This window comes from Thamnophis elegans, chromosome 7 (genome assembly GCF_009769535.1).
Source record: "Thamnophis elegans isolate rThaEle1 chromosome 7, rThaEle1.pri, whole genome shotgun sequence".
Taxonomy (NCBI): Eukaryota; Metazoa; Chordata; class Lepidosauria; order Squamata; family Colubridae; genus Thamnophis; species Thamnophis elegans.
The window spans coordinates 14,463,396-14,487,176 of record NC_045547.1 but is presented as its reverse complement, the minus strand read 5'-3'; the positions used below and the strand labels follow the sequence as shown (position 1 = coordinate 14,487,176).

At 42.1% G+C, this 23,781-nt stretch overlaps 1 protein-coding gene across 5 annotated transcripts in view; it reads right to left on the bottom strand.

The window, feature by feature from the left end:
- Positions 1 to 23,781, bottom strand: part of MICAL3 (microtubule associated monooxygenase, calponin and LIM domain containing 3) — a 218,929-nt gene that overhangs the window by 106,414 nt on the left and 88,734 nt on the right. For 4 of the 5 annotated variants that reach the window (XM_032220796.1, XM_032220795.1, XM_032220797.1 and 1 more), the window contains 15 exons: positions 22,888 to 23,095; positions 20,219 to 20,335; positions 18,612 to 18,713; positions 17,733 to 17,888; positions 16,568 to 16,668; positions 15,680 to 15,937; positions 13,460 to 13,575; positions 9,705 to 9,831; positions 8,577 to 8,670; positions 7,003 to 7,150; positions 6,214 to 6,410; positions 5,223 to 5,335; positions 3,062 to 3,124; positions 2,140 to 2,313; positions 1,002 to 1,085 (listed from right to left, as the gene is read on the bottom strand). In XM_032220796.1, the coding sequence (XP_032076687.1) occupies positions 1,002 to 1,085; positions 2,140 to 2,313; positions 3,062 to 3,124; positions 5,223 to 5,335; positions 6,214 to 6,410; positions 7,003 to 7,150; positions 8,577 to 8,670; positions 9,705 to 9,831; positions 13,460 to 13,575; positions 15,680 to 15,937; positions 16,568 to 16,668; positions 17,733 to 17,888; positions 18,612 to 18,713; positions 20,219 to 20,335; positions 22,888 to 23,095 (2,058 nt within the window). The remainder of the gene's footprint in view (positions 1 to 1,001; positions 1,086 to 2,139; positions 2,314 to 3,061; positions 3,125 to 5,222; positions 5,336 to 6,213; positions 6,411 to 7,002; positions 7,151 to 8,576; positions 8,671 to 9,704; positions 9,832 to 13,459; positions 13,576 to 15,679; positions 15,938 to 16,567; positions 16,669 to 17,732; positions 17,889 to 18,611; positions 18,714 to 20,218; positions 20,336 to 22,887; positions 23,096 to 23,781) is intronic. The other variant, XM_032220801.1, reaches the window with a different exon arrangement.

Here is a 23,781-nt window from a genome sequence, read left to right as displayed (position 1 = left end):
TTCATTTTCATTTGTGTTTTAAGCAGATGCTTAAATATTAGAAGCTCTAATACTGCTATACATTTCCTTTAAAAGAATCTATATACCTATTGTATGTGAATGCTTAGAATGCTTAATGTATTATTAATCCTTACATTAATTTGGGGTTTTTTTGCTCATGTTCTGATGGGAAATTGTTCCCTAACCATAAACTGATTTCCTTGAAGAAACTTTATATTGAAAACTTTATACTGAAAACAATACTAGAATAGGAATCAGAAGACGGAAAAGGGTGTGTTTAATTTCTAAAAGATTTCTCCTAATTAAATGAAATAACTTATTTACATTTACACTATAATGAAATCTCTTTGAAAATTCTTAAAGCTGAAAATGACCAGCATCTATTCTAAGTAGAGCAAAAATCCAAAATGCCAAATGAAATAAACTTTTCTTATCATCTGTAACAGGAACAGAAAGATGCATCTTTGGGTAAATGGCCAGTTCCTCTATATTAGTGTAAGAGGGACACACAATTGGTATATTTCAAAATGTGTGAAGTATTTCCGCCAGGGCTAATTCTCATATTATGTTTGCCAGTGCTGAGGATTAAATCTCCCTCAAGAAAGTTCCTCATAGATACTAGAATGCATTAATATTAAGTGCTCCCAAGATTCAATTGTAAGTATCTTCAAATCATGACTATATAAACTGATGGGATAGCCATGCTTCCATATAAATGAAATTTCATTTATTAGATGCTTTCACGGTAGTGATCTCATGACTGCTCAAGGTTTTGTTAATAAGATGTGTTAGAAAGGATCTTTGCTAACTTTTCTGTGCTATCAATTTTACTGGTGACTAGAAACTAGAAACCATATATAAGTCATAACTCTTTAGTAGGCTCAGAGATCTTGAACAGAAAGCAGGCCCTGCGTAAAGGAACAGAAGTAGTAGTGTGGGATGGAAAAGCATTAGCCAATGGGTTTGGCAGTGTGACAGTCATTCATCGGGGTTCGTTTTACCTGTTTCCACTGAGGTATTGGGGCATGGCGGCCCTGCTCTCGCTGTCGATAGGCAGGATGGCTGAGAGCACGGTCTTGATAAGGCTGGGCAGATTGTTGCAAGCAGGTCGTAACATGCCCAGATGGTGGGCATTTCCACGAAAGGCAAAAAACGGAACTCACAAAGAAACCCACAAAGGGACGGGGTGGAAATTGAACAGGGTGATTCGAAGACAGACATCAAAAAGGGGTGGGGGAGGAAACGGAGTAAGGAAAAATTAGTTGGCAAAGCAAAAAAATAGAGAAATATTTTAAAATGGAGGAGGGGGGAAAGGGGGGAAGGAAGACAGAAAACTTAGCCACGAGGAGGCCATCTGTCTCCTATTATTTGGACAAGTTATTTGAATAGGTTTAGATTGGAAGTGAACTATCAGAGGGGGGGGGGGAAATTCCTAAAATAATCACAGCACAGATGTTTTAATCCGTTCTTCATGCCAACAGTATCTTTACCAGGGTATCATTTGAAATTCTGGCATTCCATTTGCAGCACATTTGCAAATTGGATACAATGCTCGCTGGGAGAAGATACGTCTCCCGTGGTGCTCAGTCAAGTTAAATAAAACTTATAGGATTCCTGGGTGAAGCCGGTTATTTGAACCACTTTCTCAAGCAGAGAAGCTGGTTATGTATTAATGATTCATTGCAACAGCTACTGAAAAACTGTCTTCTGTATGTTGAACAGATGGCAATTCATCAAAGATTATTTTACAAAGGAGTTCCCTGAAGGCTACGTTTAACACCGGGATGAGCACAGAATGGGGGCTGGTGGTGCTCTCAAGCAGTAGCTTTCATGACTTGGGAACCTGATCAGGCCTCTACCCCCCCCCCCCCCCTTCCAAATTGTTTCTAGACACTGAGCAACTTGCCAGCACGTCTCCATATTCCAGCACTGCTCTTTGACAGACTGGCATAAAACCCCAGCAGGATTTTAAAAAGAGCTTCTTTATTCCTAGAATGCAAGTGCAGCTTTTATAACTTATTTGGCTACAGAGGGAGGCTGCATGACCTCCACTCAAATTCAAATGCCCCTCCAAGGCAAGAAGATCCATCGTTTATTCACTAAAGCCCCAAATGCATCCAATACCGGGTCCCTTCTCACCTGTCTCCGGAGACCCGTGGACTGTACAGGAGCGTTCTCCTCAAATTTGGCTAGCAGCTGTGTTGCCATAGACTTCACTTTATTCTGGTTCCCGATGGCAGCATCAATTCTTCTTTCGGTCAGGGCACTTACAAGGGTGGGCCTGTCTTCACGACAGCTTCTGGAAGTGTCCTCCTACAAAATCAGTGTCAAGAACAGATTAAGAGGTTCCTTTCGGGTGCACTTGAAAATCCCTCTACCCAATTCCAGCTCTGAGCATCATTGTGAATCCTGAAGCATGTTCTCATTCTTGCCAGTTTAGCTTTGCTCACATCCAAGTTCAAAGTAGCCTAATCTTACCATCAAATTAAAAAAAAAAGAGTAGGCATAGGCCAGGGGTGTCAAACTTGATTTCATTGAGCGCCGCATCAGGGTTGACCTCAGGCAGCTGGAGTGGACATGGCCAGGGTGGATGTAGCCACCTTGACTTCATTCGTGTTGGATGCCAAAAAATTTTGCAACCCACCACTGTCCCAACTGTCCCAGTTTTGTCTTTTGGTATTTACCTAGCTGCATGAAGATAGTTATTTAAGTGCCAGAGCTGTGCCCAAAACAATAGAAATGTGATTTGTTTTCAACCGAAAATAGTTATATTGGCACTCGGGATGAGTGCTAATAGTTCTAGGTTGACAGAATCAAACCTGGACTATTCTAGCTCTTGATTTCCATTTATTGGCTATTTTGATTGTTGCGTTCAATTTACTTTGGCTTTTGCATTCATTTCATTTGAAGTACGCAGAAATTACTGATTTAAAAATGCTTTGCTGAGTTTCAGTTCCATGTAACTGTGCAAATATATGATTCCCGAGTGACTCCTCTAATTCAAATTAGCTAAGATTCTTAAATGAACAGGGATTTAAAAAATGAAAACCGTATCACTTACGTCTTCTGACTGGCTGGTTTTCCTCCTTTTTCCTGAGCCATCCAGATCTTTCTCCTTTTTATCCTAAGCAGAAGAGAGAGAATTCTGAGTCCCCATTGTCTCTATATCATGCTATATATATTTTGATAATGTGATTATTCCTGTTTTTCCCATCTGAGAACAACCGGAAGACCTTTTTCTGAAGTGAGCCGGTGTATCTGTAACATTTTAGTACAGCCTCTTGAATGATAATCTACAACCACAACCGCATGTGCAGAAGCATTTTTATCATACTGCACATGTGGGTGCGCACCAGCGAACTGGCAGTGGTGTCTGCTGGAACTCACCCCTGGTGGAGAGGGAGACAGTGTTTGTGTTTGGGGGGGGGGGGGGAGTCCATTGTAACTTTGAAGTACATGTAGTCCTAGACTTACAACTGTTCATTTAGTAACTGTTCAAAGTGACAATGGCACTGAAAAAAGTGACTTATGACAGTTTTTCACAGTTACGGCCTTTGCAGAATCCCCCTGATCATGTGATCAATATTCAGAATCTTGGCAACTGGTTCATATTTATGACTGTTGCAGTGTCCTAGGGTCACATGATCTTCTTTTGCAACCTTCTGACAAACAAAGTCTATCGGGAAGCCAGATTCACTTAACAACCAGTTATTAACTTATCAACTGCAGTGATTTGCTTAACAACTATGGCAAGAAAGGTTGTAAAATAGGGCAAGACTCACTTAACAAATGTCTTACTTAACAACAGAAATGTTGGGCTCAATTGGGGTGGTAAGTTGAAGACTACTTGCAGTCATCCAGACAACAACCTTTCAGAGTTAATGCCATACACATCTTGGGAACTGCATTGTCTCTGAAAAATATCCATGCCTATGGCACCAGATTAACTGTCTTTTGTTACTCTTACAGATTATTATATGTATAATAATATTATACATATCTACAAGTATCTATTATAGATCTGTCTGTAGTTCAGAGAACAGAATGTTTCCATTCAATAATACAATACAATAGCAGAGTTGGAAGGGACCTTGGAGGTCTTCTAGTCCAACCCCCTGCCCAGCCAGGAAACCCTATATCGTTTCAGACAAATGGCTATCCAACATCTTCTTAAAGACTTCCCGTGTTGGAGCATTCATAATTTCTGGAGGCAAGATGTTCCACTGATTAATTGTTCTAACTGTCAGGAAATTTCTCCTCAGTTCTAAGTTGCTTCTCTCCTTGATTAGTTTCCACCCATTGCTTCTTGTTCTACCCTCAGGTGCTTTGGAGAATAGCTTGACTCCCTCTTCTTTGTGGCAACCTCTGAGATATTGAAACACTGCTATCATGTCTCCCCTGGTCCTTCTTTTCATTAAACTAGACATACCCAGTTCCTGCAACCGTTCCTCGTAGCCTCCAGTCCCCTAATCATCTTTGTTGCTCTTCTCTGCTCTCTTTACCGACCAAACTTGTACTTTAGTTCAAACAAGGGTTACTAGGCACTGATTCTTTCCTCTACAAACTTTTAATACACATTTGCAAGGCTAATTTTTCTTCCGTTTCACATATTACTGATAAAGCACTATATGAAGCATATCTTTTACACTCATTCCAGTTGCTCTACGTTAGCAAAGTAACCAAGTAAATAATGAAAACCTTCCAGAGTGAAATAGATAAAATGAATTTTTACAGATGTGCAGACTCTTAAATAAGCCATCAGTCATCCTTCTAGGAGATAGGTCAGCACCAGTCGCTCCAAGCTTCTCTTCCAAACTACCCATTATGACACTCAAAAACCACACACCCTCGTATGTGTGATTTGTATCAAAACACAGCCCTAGGGTTGATATGGCCTATAGGCTAATTAATTAATTAATTATGATGATGATGATGAAGAACAACTTCAGTACAACTTGATTTGCTAGCTTCCATTCAGTTATGCACTGGACATTTTAGTTTAGACTTCAACTTCAAACTTTGAGCAAAATGTATTATTTCTGAAATATGAGTCCCATTTCTAAGTTGCCACCAACATTGAGAAAATTATGACCAATTTGTTCACTTGCATAATTACACAATGCAAATGATATAAATTTGGATTTAACTGATATTCCTTCAAGTGGGCTATTAAATCACAATCTTACTGATGTTTACCTTTATTTAAAAAACATTGTTATTACCTTTGGGGTCCGTTTCCGTGAAATAGTCTGTCCCAACTTGCTTAGGAAGGAAATTGGTGATTTAGTGTTAGTGATTAAAGCAGCTTTTTCTTCTGCATTCAGTTCCAGATTATCTATAAAAAGAAATAAAAAATTAATGGAGGCATAACAAAATAAAAAAATCTCCCAAAGTTCACACTTTGATGTTGGCTCTTTGCAACACAAGTATAGCTATTTCCGCTGTCTACATTCAGTTTGTAAACTACAAAAGTTAATCCTCCATTTAATCTTTTTTCCATTCTAGGAATTGATTTTCACTGCAATCATTTAAGATCCATAACAAGACAATGTTTGCCACCCTCAAGTAGAGATGCTTAACAAGGAAGATATTATTTTTCTAACATATTTATGTATATTTTATCTCCAAAGACAAAATACAAGGTCTTATTTTTCTGGGATCAATTTATTTTCATATCCTTACTGCAAAACTACTTTAGCTTTGGCAACACAACTACATTTCCAGATATTATTGCTTCTAACCATTTGGTTAGATCATCTAAGGTACATATTTATCACTACAACCTGTTATTCACAGACTTGCTCTAACATAAAGTCTTCAACTTTCTTCCTTAGAAGTCCCTACTTTTTTTAAGGTCACATTTTCGCCTTTAATATTAAATTGTAAGAGAACCAGTTTGAACATTTTCTCATAACTCACCAGCAATGTAAAAATATCACAAAGATAAAGAGCTAATCTTGATGGAAAGACACTATGATAGTAGCAGACAGGTCAATCTTCTATCTCATCACTTCAGAAATAATTCAATCCAGAATGCTTCACAAAATAATGTCCCCATAAGAACAATTGGGATTACAGTTTACTATATTGCATTCATATAGACACAGAAAACATTCTCTTTCAGCATCGAAGTAAATGAATTGTTGAACAAGACCAGTCACTTCTATATTGCAACTTTCAAAGATTGTAGTAGAGGCATAAGATGTATCTTACCATTGGAAGGAAGAGAGTCCTTGAACATCTCATAAAATTGGGTGAGATACATGACCATAGACAACTTGTCTGGTTCACTAACTGACGCCATATCTCTGCCAGTCATGATGGGAGAAATTCCAAGCTCTTTCTCAGCAATGTCAAATGCTAGCTGATTATTCTTCTCGATGTTGTATTCATCTACAGAATCAAAATCTCTGGAAGAGAAAAATACATTTTCTAAATTAGAACAAAAACTCAATCTACTATAGCTTCTTCTTGTGCCATATCCGTCATCGGATGTTGGCGATCATGTCGGAAATCCTATTTTTGTCAACAGCTGCACGAAGAAGTGCTGCTGAGTTTGCCCAAACCAGTCCCTTAGGTTTTGAAGCCATGATCTTCTTCTTCTGCCTGGACCCCATTTGTCTTTCAATTTTTCCCAGGAGGATTAAGTGAAGGATGCCGTATTTTTCTGAGTGTCGCATCGAATGTCCAAAATATTCTAACTTTTGCTTTTTAATGGCTTTGGTGATTTCCCTTGGCTTTCCCAGACGGCTTATCACCTCCTCATTTGTGATTTTGTCAGCCCATCTTACATGTAACAGCTGTCTGTAAATCCATATTGCAAATGCTTCTAGTTTCTTCAAGTGGTTTTCTGGCAGAGACCAACTGTCTACTCCATAGAGCAGGATAGAAAAGATGACAAGCCTGATTTTCAGCCTTTAGTTTAGGAAAATATAAATACCCCCTCAATTGCCTGACTGAATTTCTTCAAATAGCCATTCACAAGCAAATGCTATTGCTTACATCAAGTCTGGACGAAATCGATGAATAATAGCACACAGTGCAAGGCCACTCTTCCATGACGTTGTAAGATCTGTTATGTTCACACCAGCATAGCCGTCTGTCTGCCTCTGACACCAGCCCAGAAGTTTGCTAGAACGGGCCACAGACTCTGAAATAAACATTGAGATACAGGATTTTAGTGTTCAATGTGATTATGAAAGTAGTATTCTCAATCATTCTGGTGGACAAAGGCCATTTGTAATATTTGGACAGAGAACTAAGAAATAGAAAGTAGCAATGCATGGGTGAGTTCCTACGGTGTTGGTACCTGTTCGCTTCGCATGCCAGCCGCACTTTGCTTGCGCATGCGCAGTACACTGGAAATTGCGCAAAGACCATTAAACCATTAAACACTAATAAAAAGCATGCTGGCAAAGGCAGCAGAGACCAGGAAACCGGTTTGGGGGAGTGGCCAGCCTGGGTCGCTGCCAGTACTGCGATCCAGGCCAAATTACCACTACCAGTTCACCTGAACCGGTGCAAACCGGTAGCAACCCACCTCTGTAGTTTTTGGCAATCGTCTTTCTTTATTCTTTTTTAACTATTTCCCTTTCCCATCTCAAAATGGCCCAAGAACTGTAGCATCAGTCTTTAACAATCATGCTTTGGAGGGGTAGCTTGGGCATTGAAAATGGAACTCAAGTCAACATGATGCCCTAGAGCTATGGGCTGCCCACCCCCATTATAAATCAATTTTATTCTGACTGGTGCTCTTCATCTATACTGAACTAGAGATTAAAGAATAGCAGTGTTCCCATATCTCAGGGGCTGCCAGAAAGAAGAGGGAGTCAAACCATTATCCAAAGCACCTGAGGGCAGGACTAGAAGCAATGGTAGAAATTAATCAAGGAGAGAAACAACTTAGAACTAAGGAGAAACTTCCTGACAGTTACAACAATTAATCAATGGAACAACTTGCCTCCAGAGGTTGTGAATGCTCCAACGCTGGACGTTTTTAAGAAGATGTTGGATATTCATTTGTCTGAAGTAGTGTAGGGTTTCCTGCCTAAGCAGGGGGTTTGGACTAGAAGATCTCCAAGGTCCCTCCCAACTGTTATTCTATTCTAATTTCATGCCAATATTGCATAACTAAATGACATATAGGCCTAAAGGGCATGTTGGACAATAGCTTTGAAGCATAACACAACAATTCTTCAAGAAGGCATCACATTGGGAAAGACTGTTCATAAACTGAGATTTACATCAGTCAGAAAATACTAATATCCTGGTTTTGACAGCACAACAAAACCCTGTCTCTCTGTTTTTAATGCACACAGAGCTCTAAGGAAAATGTTTTTATTCTCATTCCTGCCCATAAGAATCTAAGTGTACGTAAGTGAATGCTAAGTGTATTTATAAGAGCCTGAGGGTCAAAGAGATCACTAATGGCTACAGCACAACTTAAGTAAATATGCAGCCAATATTCTCTTAATGCACTATTTGAAAATGGCAACTGGCATTGGAATCCAATTTCAAATTTCCAGGAAGGGAAGGGGGAAAAAAGACACTAACAAAGAATACATGGAATGACTTACCATTCCGCGATAACTTTGGTGTCCTGGAATTCACTAAATTTTCTATCTCCAGATGAATATCCTTCAGATCTCCTGTGTCGTACAAGTGACGTACCTTCAGCAGTCCAAAAAGAGTGCATGTATCACATCAAATGTCAAGATAACAACAAAGAAATTGCCCACTGGCTAAAGAGTGGGCAAAGGATATTAAGTATCTGCAGAAAGCTCACTTCTAATGCAGCACAGGAAGATTAATGGCCAGTGACTCTTGCTTGTTTAATGCATTTGAACATTGCATATTAATGTCAAAAACCACCCCAAGCTGTTTCCACGTTTTGCCTTTACACCCTAGGATTCACTGAGATCTCACATCTAAATATTTAACAAGCCCAAAGATGTTCTTCCTCCAAGTTTAGATTATAGTAGCCAATGGCTATCACTTGTTTATACATTTCATGGAATAAAGATTAACCCCCCCCAAAAAAAATCTGACCAAATAATTCTGAAATTATTTCCCTTTCCAATACACTTTTTGTCTTATTATTATATAAACAAAAGTTTATTTTATTTAATATCCTTCTATGGACATATATGAACATAACTAAGGTAAAGGTAAAGGTTCCCCTCACACATACGTTCCTGACTCTAGGGGGCGGTGCTAATCTCCGTTTCAAAGCCAAAGAGCCAGCACTGTCCAAAGACATCTCCATGGTCATGTGGCTGCCTTGCGTAAATGCCAAAGAAACGCTGTTACCTTCCTACCAAAGGTGGTCCCTATTTTTCTACTTGCATTTTTACATGCTTTCGAACTGCTAGGTTGGCAGAAGCTGGGACAAGTCACGGGAGCTCATTCCGCTACACGGTGCTAGGGATTTGAACCGCCGAGCAGCTGACTTTTCTGATTGACAAACTCAGCCTCTTAGCCACTGAGCCACCATGTCCCTCACATAATTACTCAAAGCCAAAAGTGACCCAAAGACTTATTTTGTGCAAGTTTTGATTTATTCTGTTCTGTAGCTGCAACTGATACTGTATGTTATGCTGTAGTACTTCAGTGCTGTATTTATATTACTTCAATGCCATTTCTTCAACTGGTTGCATAAGGTGTCCATCATAAATCCTGGAACACCCCAGGATAGAGCCAATTACCTGGCTTGGCCTTAGGAAATTGATATTGATGTTGGGGTATCGAGTGACAGGATCAATGCTGTATTGGCTGAAGTTCTTGCTGACATTTTCTGGCGTAGTTTGAGGCAACAACCTATAGATGCTCTCTCTAGGAAAAAACAGGACAATGGTGCCAGCTTCAGTGATATAAAAGACATTGACAGACATGACTTTACTACTTATAGCAAAATGACTATCTTCTACTGGGTGGATGGCATGTACCATGTCAGTGATGGCTAACCTTTTCTGGACTGACTGTCCAAATGCATGTGCACACACCCAAACCCCACAAAAGCAATGCCCACATGACCCCCGTGCATATGCCCCATCCCTGCATGCATGCACCCCTGCCACGCCACGCCCCTGTGCATGCGCCCCCCCTCCACGCATGCGTGACAGAGACCCAACAACCAGGCAGGCAGTGGGAGGTGCGCACATATGTGCGGTGAAGCTAGAGTAGGGCAACAGCTTGCATGCCCACAGAGAGGGGTCTGTATGCTAACTGTGGTACGCGTGCCAAAGGTTCGCTATCACGGTACTATGGTGTCTCAACTGCAGGTAGTCCTCGACTTACAACCATTAATTTAGTGGTCATTCGAGGTTAAAAACGGCGCTGAAAAAAAGTGACTTAGGACCGCTTTTCACATTTAACGACCATTACAGCATCCCCAAAACCACATGATCCAAATTTGGATGCTTGGCAACTGGTTCATATTTATGATGGTTCCAGTGTGCCAAAGTCACCTTGTGCAACTTTCTCACAAGCAAAATCAATGGGGAAATACAGATTCACACAAGAGCTTTAACAACTGGAGTGGTTCATTTAACAACTGTGGTAAGAAAGTTCATTAAATGGGGCAAAACACACTTAGCAAATGTTCTTGCTTAGCAACAGAAATTTGAAGTTCAATTGTGGTCTTAAAGCAAGGACTACCTGTCTTTCTGTGAAATGGTTATACTTTTCTGCATCTAGAATAATTGCCTGATCCATACCCAAACAGCTTGACGCTAGCATTTATACCCATGATAGCGAACCTATGGCACGTGTGTCACAGGTGGCAAGCAGAGCCATTTCTGTGGACACGCAAGGCATTGCCCTGTCAGGTGCAGCGCACATGCGTGTGCTGGCCAGCTGATTTTTGGGCTTGATTTTCGGCCATTTTTTCAGGAGGCTTCCCTGATGCCTCCAGAGGGAGAAAAATGGCCCAACGGGTCATTCTTGAACTTCCGGTTTACGCATTGGGCTATTTTTCGCCTTCCGGAAGCTTCAGGGCAACCTGGAAGGCAGTTCCTGAACTTCCAGTTTGTGTGTTGGGCCGTTTTTCACCATCCCCAGGCTCCTAGAAAGCCTCTGGAGCCTGGGCAGGGCGAAAAACAGACCTACCGGGCCCAGTGGAAGTCGGAAAACAGGCCATTTCCATCCTCCGGAGGGCCTTGTGGGGAGGGGGAAGCTGTTTTCGCCCTCCCCAGGCTCCAGGAAAGCCATGTGCAGGGGAAACAGCACAGGGGGACATTAAATTATGGTGGTGGGCATGCAAGCATGTGTGATAGCACGCAAGTGTGCTTTTGGCAACTGAAGCGAAAAAGGTTCGCCATCACTGATTTATACTTTCAAATGAATGAAACAGGGCCCTTTCCGAGTCTTCCATATTGCAAGAAACAGCTGCTTGGTTGGGTAAGCAGAAGAAGAAACTTCTCTTCAGAAGCAGGAATAAATAGAGAAGAAGTCATTTTGATTATGGTCTTAATTTCCAGTTCTCTTGAGCTAGGCTTCACTGACTATCAGCGAAGTACATACCAACGGAATTTTCGCCTTGCAAAGATAAGCAAAGTGGCATCTGACAAACTGCATATTTCATGCAGTTTTCAAACCAGGACAATGCTTGGCCTGTTGAGAGGAGCCAAATGCAATGAGAAAACTCAGAAAGGTGAGTGAGGCTTAACTGGGATATTTAAAGGAGTTAAACAAGTGAAGAAGATTAATGAGCATTGTGTTGTTAATTCTTCCATGAGGCGAAAATTAAAGGGAGCAGGAAATAATGAATACTTAGCAACAGGACATCTATTTAATTTGTTCCAGGTTTTTGTACTGCCATCATTTTTACACATTTTACCATCTCCCCACAATGTACAAAAAGGGAAGCTAATAATGCTTTTGTTTAATGAAAGAAAAATGCATATTGGAAAAGAACAGTTTTTAACTACACTACTGCTTAGCACTTTTTAAGATAGTTAAGTATACTGTATAATAGCTCATTTTCAAATGATCAGTTCCTGTAATTCTAAAAGGATGGTGTATTCAATGCCATTCTAACAATGCCACTTAAATGCAGGTTTCACTTATTTCATTCCATCCTAACCCATATGAACTGCCTCCTTGATTATAATGTCATATAATTTTCTGGATCAATCTGCCTCGACAAATCTTCTACGTCCTTTTTACATATCTCACTCAGTTAAATAATTCACTAAAAATATTAAAAAGACACTTTTAAAAACCACCAAACAAAGGGAACTTACATTTGTATTGTATGCACACCAGACACAAAACTAAGCTAAAGAGGTTGAATAATTTGTGGTTCATATGTTGTAGTAACCCAAACTTTTTTTTGCAAATTGTGTGAAACAACTATGACATGAAACTTTATATTGGGTATTGGTATTGGTATTTTATTATTTGTATGCCGCCCTTCTCCGGGAGGACTCAGGGTGGCGAACAATTCAAAGGGGAAAAAAAGGGGGAACATAAAAGACAAAATACAAATAATAAAAGTCGACAACAATCACACAACCATACATGTCGAGAGGGGAGGGAACTCATCACCCCCAGGCCTGCTGGCAAAGCCAGGTTTTGACGGCTTTTCGGAAGGCCTGGAGAGAGGTGAGGGTCCGAATCCCTGCGGGGAGTTCATTCCAGAGGGCCGGAGCTGCCACAGAGAAGGCCCTCCCCCTGGTAATAGCCAGGTGGCATTGGCTGGTAGACGGAACCCGGAGGAGGCCAACCCTGTGAGATCTAATGGGTCTGTGGGAGGTAACTGGCAGCAGGCGGTCTCTCAAGTACCCAGATCCAATACCATGAAGGGCTTTATAAGTTACGACTAGCACCTTGAAGCGTATCCGGAGACTGATCGGTAACCAGTGCAGCTCGCGGAGGATAGGTGTAACGTGGGTGTACCGAGGTGCACCCACGATCGCTCGCGCGGCTGCGTTCTGGACGAGTTGAAGCCTCCGAATACTCTTCAAGGGCTGCCCCATGTAGAGCGCATTGCAGTAGTCCAGTCTTGAGGTCACAAGGGCTTAGTGTGTTATATGAAGGTAACAATTGTGGTTATTTAACCTGAATTTTGGGCTTAAGAATGTTGCCAATTAGAAGCATAATGAGGCAACTTTCTCTCTGTCCCCCTAATTATGTTCAGATACTTCAGTTTAAGCCATCTTTTACCCCATGCACGAAGAGAAAAGTGTGTTTCTTTCTTGCTATGCTACTGTAGCTGAACACAGAAAATGACAAATATCTCTGGATAACACATTGACTAGCATAGGGACAAATAGGCGGGCACAGAATGGACACACAGGAAGATGCTAATGAATGCACGCACACTGCATATTAATGAGCCTGAACTTGCATACTCTTAGACATACAGTAGATACATTTTAATAGTAGATAAATTTCCTGCTTATGACAGCATACACATGCACGTATAAATATGCATACAGAGAAACAAGCATTTCCTTACCTTTCTGCAAGGACCTCCAAAGGACCTGTTCCTAAGGACCAGCTTCGTACCATCCATGCAGAGTCCATGGCAGCAAGAAAGCCTCTGGCTATTCCAGTTCCCATTGGCCAAAATGGCTGGAAGCAACCATAAAAAGAGGTTGGGAGGAATAAGAGAAGGGCAGATACAGTATATTCCATGGGAAACCATGGCTGAGACGCTTCCTTTGTAAATACACTGCAAAACTACTTTAAAACTCCAAGGGAGCACCTGTAGGACAAGATCTGATGGGACTGCTAGAGATCATTCAAAGTCCTAGAACAGTGATGGCTAATCTTTTTGGTATTGCGTGCCAAAAGCGGGGGGAGAACACAGGGGTTGTCCGTGGGTGTGCCCATACCCATAATTCTATGTCTGCAAACCATCACCACCCTCGAGAGAGAGAAAAACGGCCCAACATTCCCGAACTTCTGGTTTACATATTGGGTTATTTTTCACCCTCCGGAGGCTTCAGGGAAACCTCCGAAGGGTGAAAAACGGCTGAAAATGAAGGCCAAAGTCAACTGGCCAGCGCGCGCATGTATGCTGGAACTGACAGGGCAACACCTTGCGTGCCCTAACAAATGACTCCGCGTGCCAACTGTGGCACACATACCATAGGTTCACCATCACAGTCCTAAAATAATTTCTTGAAGTCCAATATAACATTGTGAACAACCTTTTTTAATGCCAAATTAAAGACTCTATATAACCATGTTCTTCATACACCAATGGGATATCAAGTAGAGGACTACTTCTAATGGGGCCTTGTATCCTAATGGGCCCTGTGTTTAAAATGTCAGAAATTCATGTCACTTTTTCATGTCACTCCTTTTTACGTTGAAATCAGATTTACAACAAAACTCATTTATTCTGAAAACAACAATAATTCTAATCTCTACTGAAATTTTCATATTGCATTTCTGTTCATCTTCAGAGATATCTGTGACTCCAAAAAGTATAAATATGCCATCAATATATAACAATGAAATCACCTTAGATATGCACATGTGCTACTCATTTAATGTTTGAGGACCTTACCATTATTCACTAAACATACAATATACAAGTAGTTCTCAACTTATGACCTTTCATTAATTATGGTTTAAAGTTACAGTGGCCTTGTAAACATTGCTTCACAACCTGTACTTGAACTTAAAACTGTTGTACCACCCCAGTGGCACAGCTTAGTGTATTCACTGAGGGAAGCTGGATTTTAATAACCATATGATTCATTTAACAATCATAACAATTGTCATAAAATTGGGTCTGATCATGTCGTGACTTACCTTACAACCACACAAACTTACAAGTGAAATTCAGTCCCAATTCTGGTCACAAGTCAAAGACTACTTGTATTTCTTGGGCAAAGAAGATTTTAGAGAAGCAAAATGACTAAGCTAGACACACATAATTAAAATGATCTTTCTATTCATAAGTGAGTAGCTAGGCTGCTGGAATCTATCTCTACATTCACTTTCATTTCCCTTCCCCCCCTTAAAAACATTATTTTCCTTATTTTCTATATTTTTAAAATCCTAGACTGGACAACTTGAATGAAACTCAAGTTTGCTTCCATTTTTTAGTCCTTCAGCAAATGATCTACCCATTTCTCCTCAGATGAAAACACCCTATATCAGTGATGGTGAACCTTTTCGGCACCAAGTGCCAAAAAGGGAGTGTGCATGCACTCGTCTCGGCCGTAACAAGGAACCATGCGCGCCCAACAATCAGCTGGCCGGCATGCGGGTGCATGCCAAAAAACAGAAGACTTGCTCTTCCTCTTTCCGGCACTGCCACATGCATGAAGATCAGCTGATCATCGCACGCGCATGCACGCCAGAAACCCAGAAGAGAAAGGGAGACGCCACACGTGCCAAGCGACATGGCTCCATGTGCCACTTCTGGCATGCGTGCCTTAGATTCGCCATCACGGCCCTATATGATGGTACTTTGAAATGGTGTCCACCATTTTAGCCTACAGCAGGGTTGTCAAACTGGCAGCCTATGGGCCAGATGTGTTACATGCAGGCCACGCCCACCCCAGCTCTGCGATGGGGAAAAACATTGTGAAACATCACGTGACGGCAACGTGACGTGGCGAGTTTGACACCCGTGGCCCTTAAATATTAAAAGAAAATTAAAAAAGGAAATCGAACAAGAAGAAAGAAATGGTTCAAGGAAGACATAGAGAGAACAAACCTCTAACAAACTGTCCCCGACCAATGCCACCAGCAACGGGTGGCCATTCAATTCTCGGACCATGGCTGCATTCTCTGAGGCATACATGCACGTGAAGTCAAACATTGCCACATCGGGCTGTCCGTAGTGGTTGATGGCAAAGTTCAGCGATGGCAGCTGCTGATTTGTTGAGAAGTCAGCAGCTTCCCTGGCGTAGCTGAGCAGAGCCTCTTGGTCCACATTCTCCCGTGACAGTAACAGTTCTGTGTCTGCATAATCCTGCCAGGCAAAATAAAAACTACGTCAGGGTTCCAGGTAATACACCCATAGCGAACAAAACTCCGAGGCAGGTAAATTCCTCAAAGAACAGTTTTATTGGGTATATCAAATTGGCACAGTTCTGAGGGAAAACCGACTCGGAAGGTTCCCGTGGCTTTCATCTAATTAAAAGTAAAAGTTTATACCCCTCCCCAAACAGTCAGTCACATGGTCCAATCAGGGTGCAGCCTGGTTGCCTGGTGACATCACTCCTCCTTTCTCTGACCAGGTGTGAGAATGTCCTTGGTTCCCAAGAGAAAGTATTTTGTTTTGGCTACAACCGCCAACCCCCCCCCCCCCCGCTATCACTATCCTCCCATCCTCAGCTCCAGTGTGGCAACACTGACGCTCTCAATATGGCTTCAGTCAGGTCAGTTTCGGGGTTGACAAACGAACCACGAGCTATGTATTGAAGATACAGTATAGGTAAATTTCCTTCAGCAGAACAGAAAGGTAGATAATTGCCCATTATAATCTGTTCTGAAAGATTATAGGGCAATGAAAACTAATATTATGATCCCCTAACCTTTTTTTAAACAGGTCAATGGCCTCCTCACCCAGATATAACTGAGCTTCAATAAGCACACTTACGTGTAATATGACTCCTTTGTCCAGCAAGCTCTGTTTTTTGGCAGTCATGACAAAATAATGGGTATCATCTTTGTAGTAGACAATGTTCTCTAGATCAATGCCTAAAATGGAATCAAGAAAGATCAAGAGTCAAGGAACAGGCTTGTAAATGCTTGAGCCCAAATCAAAAAAATGAGTCAAACTCTGCCACCAATAGTAGAAATGCATATCAACTCAGCATGTTTGTCCACTCAGGTTCAAAAGATCACTTAGAACAGGGGTGTCAAACTCAAGGCCCACGGGCCGAATCCACCCCACAGGGTGCTTAAATCTGTCCTGCGGGGCCAATCTGGAAATAGCAAATGATTGGCCCGTGGTGCCTCTGCTAGCAAAAAGGGGGCGGAGGGGCATGCAGCCCCCCACCCACTGGTTTTGACTTTGACGGCCTCCTGCAGCACTTAGCACTTTGCTGCAGGAGGCCGTCAAGGTCAAAAACAGGGGGTGGGGGGGGGGAAGTGCTGCAGGAGGCTTCCGTCCCATCCCCGCCATCTCCGCCTGGCCCATGGAGGAGAACTACAATGCTGAAGAAATCCAGTTTGATACCCCTGAAGGTCAGATTTCTCTTTAAAATTCCTTCCACTGCGATATTGGAGGATTCATTATTTTGACACTGATTATTAGTTCTTGGCTGTCCTTCAAAAGAAGGGCTTCTGAAAGCACAAATTAGGAAGCACCTTCTTTTAAATGGTCAAAGCAGAACCATCTTCTTCCAGGCATGTCCAATTGTTTTGGACGTTGAGCCCAGAAAACTGCTTTGCATGCTGGGAAAACTGTTGTAATTTGCGAAGATCTGCTGCCACACAAAGAAAACACACTGTAGAAGCCGCAGGATGTACACCTTTCTTTTAGTTCATCCTCTCTGCATGCAAACTGTAAAAACTCACAGCATTCATAGGCTAGGACACGGATGTCAAACTGGTGGCCCGCAGGCCGGATGAATCACGTGCAGGCCAGGATGAATCACGTGCCCCCATTCGCCTGCGAATGGGGAAAATGTCACGAAACGTCACATGATGGCAACGTGACACAGTGAGTTTGACACCCATGGTGTCACAAGAGCATCTCTGGAACAAAGACAGAATGAGATAACATTGCTTATTTTCAGATCTCAATCACTTCTACAAACCAGTTGCTTCTCGAAGATCCTGGAAAAACTTCTGGTTGAAAATGAAAGCCACGCCACTGATCTCTTCAACCTTGGCCTCAGCTGTGGTATTCCGGTTGATAAAGTTTGCCGTAATGGCAATTGCCAGCTTCCCACGAAACTCTTTTCGCCGAAACCCTACAGAACAAATACGCAATGACAAAACAGGCCTCAATTTTGAAATCAACTGCCTGGGGCGGGGGGGGGGGGGTGTTTGATGAATACACAAGATGATTTTATCTATAGTAACCAACCATGCATTTAATTTTCTCCCTTGCAAATGAAACTGTACTAAGGTACATGTACAACGTAATGCGCAAAGAGCTATGGAAATTTTTGTTTTTTGGAAGCAGATAAACAAATACAACTCCACACTTAGTTAAGTCATCACTTCGTCTGGCTTTTCTCAACTCTGCCTGATAACAATTCAGCTAACAAATCTTAGTTGAAAATTCTTTTCCCAGATCCATTATCTAGGACAGGGGTCACCAAACCTGGCAACTTTCAAGACTTGTGGACTTCAACTCCCAGAATTCTGAGAGTTGAAGTCCACAAGTCTTAAAGTTGCCAAGTTTGAAGACCTGTGATCCAGGACATAAAACTGGAAAAGAACTTAAGAAGGAATCTCTTGTATAACTTGGTTGAACACACAGTCTACATATTTAATATAATTTATTCCCATTAAAATGTCTCGCTGGGTAAAGGGTCATGAGAAAAACAGCATAATGCAGTAATAAGCAGAGGCTGCAGAAGTCTGTGATGGATTTCCTTTCCCATCATCCTCAGCCAGTAGGGCTAACCTGGCACTAGTTGGGCTGCAGGCATGCCCTACACATCAGCATAAACATCAGCAACAGTTACCTTCCAAAGTATTTCGCCTTCCATCCCCTCCAATTATCACATCAAACTCGTACTCCGACACAGGATGTGTTTTTGGATAGACTTGTGCACGCCAACCTATCCCTGTGGATAAAGTATATATTAACGCATCATGTACAAACACGGATACAGACATGTACATGGATTGCACACTCAAGCAATATGTAACTGGGCCTTTCAGTACCAGTGTGGAAAGTTAACCATCTCATTATATCTGTAAAATGGAATAGCCACATACAGTCACTACTCATGATGTTCTGATTATACAAGAGGAGAGGTAAAGAAGTCCCTGTGGATTTTACTCCGCTAACCATTGCTGACGATAGGGGGCAGTGCTCATCTCCGTTTCAAGGATCTTTGAACCGGCACTGTCTGAAGACATTTTTGCCAGCATGATGTGGCCAGCATGATGTTACGGAGCACTGTTTCCTTCCCACTGAAGTGGTGTTTAGCCCGCCAGCGGACTGGCAGCAGATTCAGACAGTGAGGAATCTCAGTTGGGGGAAAACCTTGGCCAGTTCTGGAATCTGAGGAAGGCTCTGACGAGTGCTCTGCGTCAGAGGCAGAGATGGGGCCAGGGTCATCTGACAGTTATCAGCTACCTTCGAAGTCAGACAAATAGCTAGAGCCTGTTCCCAGTGTGCGCATGCGCAGAGTTGCCAGACGAAGGGAACAGCTAAGGTACAAGGGGTGACTTGGGAGTAAAGCCACAGGTGGACGATGAATGCCCCCCTCCCATAGGGAATAAAAGAGGAGCAAAAGGGGATGGGTGTTTGCAGGAGACAATTAGTTCATTCCTGCGTTCTTCCCAAGTATTGCAGTGTCTGAAAGATATGGGCCTGGCCACTCTCCAAGGCTAATAAAGGTCAGTAATTGTGAACTAATTTGAAAGACTGTGGGCTGGTACTTTGCTGGAGAGGAATTCACTGTAAATTAAATAAAAGGTGCTGCTGGAGAAGCCTGGGTCAAAACAAGTGGTACCTATTCATCTACTTGCATTTGCATGCTTTCAAACTGCTAGGTTGGCAGGAGTTAGGGAGCAAATGGGAGCTCACCCTGTTGAGTGACACTCCGTGCTCAACGTCTTAACCGCTGAGCCATCATGCTGCCTTATACAGGTAGTCCTCGATTTACAACATTTAGTGACCATTCAAAGTTACAATGGCACTGAAAAAAGTGACTTATGAACATTTTTCACACTTATGACTGTTGCAGCATTCTGATAATCATGCAATTAAAATTCAGACGCTTGGCAACTGACTCATATTTATCATGGTTGCAGAGTCCCAGGGTCACGGGATCCCCTTCTGCAACCGTCTTACAAGCAAAGTCAACGAGAAAGCCAGATTCACTTAACAACCATGTTTATAATTTAAACACTAAAATGATCCACTCAAACAAAAACATGGCAAGGGAAGGCGTAAAACGGAGCAAAATTCACTTAGCAAATTTCTCACTTAGCAACCTAAATTTTGGGCTCAATTGTGGTCATTAACTCGAGGACTACCTGTACAAAAGTAATTCCTTAGGCATTGTATATAGAGCAAGAATTTCGCCCCGAGTTTGCTATAAATGCCAACCCTACTTACTCTCATTCTCCTGGTCCTCAGGAGGGCAGAGAAGACCCTGAAATTCAACATTGACATGGATCTCAATACCAAGAATTAAGGAGACCTTCAAGAGTATCAGCTGAAGCTGACGAATACCTGAGGAACAGAAGCAGAGATAGTAATAAAGAAAACACATTCTTCACAATTTATTCAACAGTCATTTCAAAGATCTGTGGAAGAGCTTGTCATTTAAAATGTAATCTAGTCAACAAAATTATTAAAAGCACCTGGAAATGCTTTTTTTACTTTGGAAAGAACAAAGAAGAACTTTCCAAAGTAAGTTCCAAATGGAACTGGCCATAAATCAGGCAAAACAAAACTACTCCAAGTTCTGTTCCATTTAATCATGACAGTCGGGAGAAAATTATTGTGTGGATTTTCTTCTTGAACAACTAAGCTGCCTATTAGAGTTCTCTTTCAGATAGTAACAGCTCTCAAATCCATGGAGTGTTTTAAATTTTATTAACTTCTATCATATACAGATTATGGCTCCATTTCAGACTAAAAGCATCACACTGGATCTGTTATTAACAAGAGTTTGATGTGAATGTAATTTGCACTTAATTGTATATGCTAAAAATCCACATCTCTAAAAGTGATGGATGGCTCTTTGACACATACATGGACTAATCTGGAATCAGAGGGCCCACAATTTCCAAATGCTGGATATAGAAAGATTTGAATATTGATTTCCATTGTTCCCAGCAGCTTTTGACAAACACTTGGGATCTCCAAGAAGTTGAAGCTGAGAACTTTTTACTTCAGGAAAGCTGCTACTTGTGGTAAACAGATAAAACACAGAATTTGTGGCTTTCTGTTTTCTGCTCTGTACTAATCCTCATTTTCTTTGTCTCTGTAAACTTCCTGGACATGGGTATTTCTTTTCAACTCTCATTTATAATTCAGGTTATACTGATGAAGATATAACTTTTTTTAAAAAGAATCTTATGATCCTCAATTTTTGTGGCAGATTCCACCACCTGCTGGTCTGTTCAGAATACTGCATTATCTTCTGAAATAGTGAATTTCTCAATGAATTTGTAAGTTGCTGCATTAGTATGAACTGGGGTTTTCTGAATTTATCTTTCCCCATACTGAATGTCATCATTTGAATGCTTGCAAGAAAAAAAAAGATTTTTCATTTTACTTTATAAGAGCTTGATTTTCTTCATTTACTGTGAGATCAATCGAGATAAAGGTAAATGTTCTAGTCACCACATCTCTATGATATATAATCAGGTAGATATTATTTTGTCTTTGGTATTTTTACCTTTTAATCACCAACACAGGGTATAAAATCCTGCTCCACTCTTTCCCACTGGGTTTATGGATGCCAAGTGATATGTTCTCTCGATAATAGCAACAGGAAACACACAGCTGCTATCCCAGTGCAAAGCAGGGGGCTAGAGAATGAGGTCCCAAATGAGGTTTGGGATAGGAGGCCTAGAACCTCCTTCTACCCTGTGGATCCCAGCATCACTATTGGGATAAAAGTGTATTTCCGGTTTTTAAAGAAGATTTGATTAAAGCTGGTGGTATGTGGAGCCAAGGTGGCGCAGTGGTTAAATGCAGCACTGCAGGCCACTTCAGCTGACTGCAGTTCTGCAGTTCGGCTGTTCAAATCTCACTGGCTCAGGGTTGACTCAGCCTTCCATCCTTCCGAGGTGGGTAAAATGAGAACCCGGATTGTTGTTGGGGGCAATATGCTGACTCTGTAAACCGCTTAGAGAGAGCTGAAAGCCCTATGAAGCGGTATATAAGTCTAACTGCTATTGCTATTGCTATGTATAAAATATAAACTTCCAAATTTCAAATTACTCATGCTTTCTTCTCAACTTATGCCTTATGCCTAGTCCAGGGGGATGAAAAACACTCAAAGAGCCATTTGGACCTGTTTCTCACAGAAAAAAAGACACTGGGAGCCACAAAACCTGAGTGGGCGTGGCCAACTCAATATGACTCCCAGTCACATGGCACCCTCCCAGCCACGCGTACCAGATTTTGTGGCTCATGGGGGTTTTCGTGGGAAATGGGTCTCTCTCTCGCTCTCTCCCTCCCTCCCCCCCTCCCTTTCTTCCTCCCTCCCTGTACTCATTACATTGTAATGTGCTCCAGGAGGAGGAAGGGACGCCATCTCCCCCATTGGGAAGCGTGTTAAATTTAAGTGTGCTGTGCAAGGCCATGGAGGCGGCAAGAGCAGTAGCGTTAGCCACAGCCAGGCCAGCCGGGCCAGTGTCTCGGGGCAGAGAGAAAGTCACGCGTCTCCTTGAGCAACTGAGGTGCGCACAGCACTGGAAGAAGCGTCCACGAGATGAGAGGCAAGTACAGGGGTGCTTCCCTCCTGCTCTGGAATATGGAGTGAGTCTCCATACCTGCCGTCGCCCTTACCTTCTCAGGCCACGCAAGGAGTGCCTGGGAGGGGAGGGCGAGGTGAGCTAGCCAAGGAGGGAGCCACAGCAGAGCCGCATGCAGCTCCAGAGCCGTATGCGGCTCCGGAGCCGTGGGTTGCTGACACCTGGCCTAGCGTTTCACACTAGCGTCTCTTTCTTAAGTCTACCTCATGCATGAAAACCCTGATACAATCCATTGGTCTTTATTATGGTAACATCATATATTATCCATCCCTTCCACCTGTAAACAGTTCTTACTGATATGGTCGATGGCTCCTGCACAAAATTTGCCGTAGAACTTTTTGGCGCCGAGACCTCTCAAGTCATGAATGGTGAACGGCCACAGATGCAGAACATTGTTGCGGGAGAAGGCATCACGCTTTTCTATCACCACCACCTTTGCTCCTAAAAAGGAGAGATCAATGGCTGTCCGAAGGCCACAGGGTCCAGCCCCAATAATGAGACACTAGAAGAGAAGGGAAGAATCAGTATTATTACGCACGCACGAACAGACTTTCGATGCACCAGAAACTAGGAAGGTATAAAGGCAGATAGTGAAAAATATTTGAATCCTGAAATAAGCTTTCCAGACTTATTGTTGCAAAACAGTGTCATTGCTTTAGTGCACACACTTATTACAACAACAAAGCTAGTAGATTTAAAGGCTCCGATTACCTGGATGAAGAAATCTCAGGATTTCAGACCACAGCATGGTTTCACTACAGCATGGATTAGCTAAGTTTTTTTAAAAAAAATTACTGTATTTTTTGGAATATAAGATGCCCTGGAGTATAAGACGCCCCAAGGTTTTGAAGACGCAATTTTTTTTAAAAAGGGGTTTGTCCTCTGCAAACCTTGTGAAAACGGGCCCATTTTCCCCCCAAAAAAGGCATGAATAGCCTTTAGGGGGCTTGTAGAGTGCTCCTGGGGGTGCCCCCCCAAAACGAGCAAAAAACAACCCATTTTTCACAAAAATGGACCCATATTTCATCAAAATAATTGCATGCATAGCCTTTAGGAGGCTTATAGAGTACTCCTGGGGGCTGGGGGGGGGAATTGAGCAAAAAACAGCTCATTTTCACTCATTTCTGCCCTCCCCAGCCCCCAGGAGCTCTCTGAAAGCTTCCTACAGCCTCTGCACAGCCATTTTGG